The sequence below is a fragment of the Notechis scutatus genome, chromosome 1 (genome assembly GCF_049901735.1).
Source record: "Notechis scutatus isolate UNSWTSFEM ecotype Mainland chromosome 1, rNotScu1.2, whole genome shotgun sequence".
NCBI lineage: Eukaryota > Metazoa > Chordata > Lepidosauria > Squamata > Elapidae > Notechis > Notechis scutatus.
In genome coordinates this window covers 104466325-104472630 of record NC_142009.1, presented here as the reverse complement: position 1 = coordinate 104472630, position 6306 = coordinate 104466325, and the positions used below count along the sequence as shown (strand labels likewise).

At 35.3% G+C, this 6306-nt stretch overlaps 1 protein-coding gene across 6 annotated transcripts in view; it reads right to left on the bottom strand.

Annotated features, from left to right (window-relative positions):
* Positions 1-410: 410 nt before the first annotated feature.
* Positions 411-6306, bottom strand: part of CDK19 (cyclin dependent kinase 19) — an 88836-nt gene continuing 82940 nt past the window's right edge. For all 6 annotated transcript variants that reach the window (XM_026666677.2, XM_087942282.1, XM_026666675.2 and 3 more), the window contains one exon: positions 411-5457. In XM_026666677.2, coding sequence (XP_026522462.1) covers positions 5326-5457 — 132 coding nt within the window. In that variant the 3' untranslated portion in view covers positions 411-5325. The remainder of the gene's footprint in view (positions 5458-6306) is intronic.

Genomic DNA, 6306 nt, shown 5'->3' with positions numbered 1-6306 from the left:
CTGACAAAGAAAAAGGGATGGCAGAACCTGGGGACAGAGTTAAAAGGGGATCAACCTAGAATCCCTACGTAGCCACAAGAGTACTAAGTTCAACTCCCCTTGAATGCCGTTGACCCTTATCTAACTCTAAGCAAGTGTCAACCATTTGTTGAGAAGATTCCTGTGCATAGGCTTTTAGCAATAAAAGAGTTTAATTGAACCTTCACACCTGGACCTGGTCTTTTGCATATGAAAATTGCACAAAGGACCTCATTTAGGAGAAATACCTCCTAAACTATGAATCATGCCATTTGGGGGGATGTGTAAAACTCTTGAGAGGTGTTTGAGTAAAAGAGGAACGGTGTAAATAAAATTGCACGTCATAGTCCTCCTGCAGTCCAAAGTTTACAGATTTCCCATAAAACACCTGCTTGACTTCAAACTTTTTATTATTACAAATGTATATTATTTTATTTTTAAAAATCCACACGGAAGCAATTCAAAATAATTACAACAAAAATTAAAATACTGCAGATGTAATGAATGAAAACATAGTTTTTAACAGTCTATTGAGAGCAGTGTAAGGAAATTTTAAAAAGCACAAATATTTAATGAGGGCAAAGTCTGTTGGATTCTCTTAGCTGCAAATGCCCAACACAACAGTTTTAAATTTTAAGCCAATTACTAAACAGAGCCAGGGGAAGGTAAATTGACCTGAGGGATGTTAGGAACTAAATTCCCCTGTACATATCTCTATTCACCTTTCATCTGCACTATTTAAGCAAGGCCAAGTTTGGAAATTATGTTGGACAGTTCCTAAGTAACTAGCTTACTATTCTTCTTACTTATCAATAAGAAAGTCAATTGAGATCAATATTGCTGGTAATGGGTAAAAAAAAACCCCTCCAATGATTAAAGTTAGGAGCAGGGAGGGTTTTGTGTACATTAAACAGTGAGCCTGGAGATGCTTTTTAAGAAGTTAAGACACAGACTCATACAAAGAGTTGTATCCTTCTACACCTGTCCTCTGATGAAATTGATCCCACCAACAGCACTAATTTCCTCTCCCTGTGGAGTAGTTGGGGCATCCTTTAAAGACTGGGGGAGGGGCACAAAGAAAAGAGAGCAAAGTGTTGCATCAATAATACTTTACCAATGTAACATATAATGATGTAATTATTTTCAGTTAAGTGTAAATATGGCATGAAATCTTGACAAGTAAAAATACAACTCTGCACTGGGGAGACTGAAATATCTATTGCAATGTTTGTCCATCTGTCAACAGGCAAAAAATATATTGGTAATCATGGATTATTACTGATGAACTGACATTAAAGAGGACACACAAGCATACAATAAAAACAATTGCAAGAACTAAAGATGAATATGTCAAATAATGTATAAAAGAGAATTGAAGGCAGGCAATCTTCCACAAATAGTAATACATGAGCAAATAAAAAAAAACCCAACTACTTACAGATATAAAAATTATTAAACTGCTGTTCAAAAGGGACACTTTCAGTTCACATTATATAATACTTTTTAGTGTCTACTAAGACAGATACTTTTTTGAAAAAAATTAAATAGAATTAATTTACTGCTAAATATGTAGGAGATAACAGTGCATTAAAAGACTTGCCCCCTAAAGCAATACATATTACTCTGCTGGCAAAACAAAGATTACACATGATCTTATATACAGTATGTTTATTTTTGTCTTAAAACAGTTATCTTTACTTAAGTACCATCAATGAAGATTATGAAGGGGAACTAAGCTTATTACGTTTATATAAAATATTATACATAATCAAATACTTCAAGCTTCCACTTCCCTAACAACAAGATGTCCTCCCAACCTCCCCACCCGACCGATACAGTGTCACAGATACAGTGCAGGGACTTGCAGCTTTCACACGATTCTTCCTTCATTATGCAGTCTGTGTTACTGTTCATGTCATCCCTGCTTTGCTAATCATATTTTCTTGGCCCTTTTCTTTGAAAAACCAGAAGAGAAGCACTGCAGAATGACGGTAGGCAAAATTCAATTGCTTGATGTCCACTTCCGAGAGCCAATGAGATAGCGACATGAAAACGGCAGGTTTAAAGCGAAGCTGCACAGTTATGAACGTTTCTGTGTCCTGTCTCCATAACATACAACAGATGATTTATTATACAATGTATTTTGATTTGTTAAATTCCCCTGAAACAAAGCTATCTCACTTTAGCCCTGCAATACATGAGACACTCATCATATTATACACAAATAGTTCACCCTAATAGGCCAAGTATGCCGCAAAGCCAAGATACAAATAGAGAATGAGTGCAGTAAACATTTCAAAAGTGTAAACCTATACTTTCATCTATTCCCCTGTCAATGCTTATTTGGAAGGCCATGAAGTATTGAGCACAGCTACATATGTATGCACAGACGCGGCAGGGAAATGGAGCACATCAAACCATTATTTTCCAGCAAATATGCAAATATATCAATACAGAGTATAATCATGGCCATATTCAAGGGGATCGGAAGCTCATGGAAATAAAGCACATTCAACACAGGTTATCATCACACTGCATGCACAGAGGAAGCTATATTTTGACAGAGTTCACAATAGTTGCAATTGCTACAAGAAGAAGGCTGGAGTAGCAAAAAGAAAATGGGTTGCTCATAAGCTGGTCGAAGTGAAATTTAATAATCTTCTCAGCTGCTGACCAGATATTAGCTTGAATGCAGTAAGACAGATAAAATTGGAGACGTATGAAAGAAAAGGAATGTTTTCACTGAAGATTTGTATGGAAGACACAAATTCCATCCAACAAAACTAATTTAGACACATGATGCGCAAATTATTACAAAAAATAAAGTTTTTCGGTGGAGAAAGATCCAGTTATATTTCTTCTCAAATAAATTACTTGTTATTTCGTGAATCAGACACCTCTATTACACTTAGAATTAAATTTTCCCTTCCAAGCGAGTGGATCCACTGTCTAATTTTTTTAATTATTATTTATTTATATCCCGCCTTAATTTTTTTACAAATAACTCAAGGCGGCAAGCATACCCAACACAAATTTATATTTCAGTCATAGTATAAAGTTTTAACTTTTGTTAAGGGGTTCTTATATATAAGAAGAAAAAAAACCACAAGGCATAAGTTTATGCTGTATAGTGTAAATGCCCATAAAATGCCTATATAACCTGGTTTCTTCCTCTATTTCTCTTTTTTAATAATTATTTTTAAAATACTGAGTGCTGCTTATTGTATATACTCTAAAGTATATATCCTCTTACATTTAGTGCAATAGTTAGGGCCTTGTATGCTTAAAAAGCTTCTGCACCATGATGAGCCAAATCCCACACAAGGAAATTGAATTCTACAATTTGTACAAACAACACAAATTTGCACTGATATCTAATTATTCCACTTTTAGTAGTCGTGGGGAAGGAATAGTGATTACCCCAGGAAAACCCTATTCAGTTGCATTCCTTCACATTCTAAAATGTTAAGAAATGCTTACTTTAAGTTATCTTCATACATAGAATGACAGAAAATCTAGTTTAAAAAAGAAAAAAAAGTCAGAATATGGTGAATTCAACGATGAATTCTAAATTTCTGAATAAAGCACACTACCTTATTTATGTAGTTCTTTTAAAAATAGATGGGGGAAGGAGTTGCTTCATAGTCTATGTTGCTTCTGTTCACAGATACTATAACTAGTAATTAGACAACAAGTCTCCAACATATAGGATCTGTTCATAAGCTTTGTTATTTTTCGTGTGAAGTGCTTGTCCAAGATCACAATATTTCTTCAGGACTCTTTGGGTCAGATCTTAGGGTAGAGACAGGCAACCTAGTGCCCTCCTCCAGATGTCCTGAACCTTCATTCTTAATCAGCTTTAGCTAGCACAGCCAATGGCAAGGATTATAGTCCAAAACACTGGAAGGATAGCATGGAGTCTATTCCTGTTTTAGGATTAAAAAACATTTCAGTATAGCATATCTTATCTATCATATCTAATCTGGATCAATCACCGCAGTGATACAACAACATCAGATGCATAATGTACATGAGAAGGCTAAGCAACTTCAATATATTGTTCAACTACTCCTTTTTCAGTATTTGATCTGCTTCAACTGGATAATGAAGGAATAATAGCAACAACAATAATGGCTTCTCCAGGTTCATGATTGCAAGTCTTCTGCAACTAGGCAGATACTAATGCAAGAACAAAATTATTAGTCTTTTAAGGTGCCACAGCACATTTTGTTTGTTTTTGCTGCAAGTTTCAAAATCAAAATTCAATCAAAGTCTAGGTAAGAAACAAAAGAAAGATGCACATATACACTTTGTCCCTCTACCCGCCCTCCCCAAAGGAGTGACAAAGCCTTCTTTGCCCTTTATCCCATTGATGATGAACCCCAGCTGTAGAGATTCAACACAGAGCAAAGACACCACTGCAAGGTAACAGATAATCACTAAAGAAGACACTTAGTCAAATTTGTTCTACCGGAGCCACAAAACTTGATGTCTTCTGCTTTGCTTCCATACCTTGATATAAAGCAAAGCTCCAGTCAATTCACTTGGAAGAAAATGACCAATCATCTATGGGATGCTCATCTGAATGATAAAAGAAACATTCATAATCTTCTGTTTGGGGTTCAATCCAAACACATAACATGTAATAGCTGCTGCAGAGACTTGGGTTGTATATTTGTCTTTTCTTCTTTTTTTTAAATATCTCATCTGAAAACTAGACTACTAAAAAGATAATAAAATACTCTGGAATAGTAAAATCTGCTGTTCTTGACATCCATGAGCAAAAGAGTAATATCCTGTGAAAATAACATAGTGCTTTTAAAAGGTGCATTATACCTGTATAGCTAAACTGGTCTGCCTAGTAAAAAAAATAACTATATACAAGCTTGAAAAGCCCAGGAGTTCAAGATTCCAAAAATTTAAAATCCTGGTAAAAGGATTTGGAAAAGGGTAGATTTATGGCAATTACTACAACACGAGAAAGGTGCACCAGGAATCCTTCAACAATTCCATAGGTTAAAGAAGTTTAAGTGCTTGGTTCAGATCAGATCGAGTAACCACAATGGAACACATGCGAAAGCAAGCTGAAGGGAAACTTCACAAGAATCTCCTTTATGGCAAAAAAGGATTAAAAACTGTCTTCTTGTCTTAAAATAATTAGTAAATAAAAAGTTTGCAATTCTAAAATCTGCATCACAATTTGCATTTTTTTTTTTTTTTTGGTTCTTCTCATGGTTATGAACTTCATATTGCTGGAGTCCACTCATTGTTAGTTCATTCCTTTCTAACACCCTTTATGAAGTCTCCTTAGTACCGGTGAGATTGATGGGACGGATGGTACTGAGAACTCTGCTGAGATGATGTTGAATAGCCCATTGTATTCTGGGACTGAGAAGATCCCTGAATGTTGCTTTGGTAACTCAGGCGTGAACTGGAGTGCTACAAAAAAAAAAAAAAAAAAGCAAAAAAATAAATGTTTTTATGAAGCAGAACTGTATCATAAAAGAGGGGGTTGAGGATGACCACAAAGATTTTTATTGCAGAAGCTCCCTCTCGTTTCCTTTGGATAGGTTTACGTACGGAAATGAGACTGGTATATCTGTCTTTCCCTAACTTCTGCTTTGTCTAAGGAATATTTAGCTGTTGATAATAGAGAAAACTTAGGTTGAATAACTAAAAGCCAGATGTTAAATATTAATCTAATATATCTTTAATCTTGAAGCTGAGTTCATAAAACTGGATTTGAGAGTGGGGACAAACAAGATACTAGTAAACTTCTCCTTGAAATCTATGTATAACCAGAGCCTCAAATACACATCTTCTTGCACAGATTTACATGAAGAGAGACTAATATTTTAACCGTACTTACTGTTTTCGTTCAAACTAGCTAACCAATCATTCTGGAATAAGATGGGACTACATTCTGAGCTTCACTTTTAAACAGCTATCTCTCTGAAGCAAAATCATTGAGTAAGACAGAGATGCATATCCGTGTGCTGCCTACATTCCCACAAAGTCGAGGAATGCCCCCCAGATTACCATCCAAAATTTGTTCAAAGTTGTAGTGACATCCTATATGTTGTGTGTTCACAGCATCAATAAACTTAGCCACGTTTCAAGCATGTTGGTTATGGGGAAAGTTTTCCGTTCCATAAAATGCCAATTGGAAAGCTTGTTTGGTATTAGCATGCTTAAATATAGAAAACAAATTGTCTACATAACAATGTACATTGAACAAATAAAATAAAGATGGTTTGTCACTGAGACACACTTTCTCTTAAAGCCACC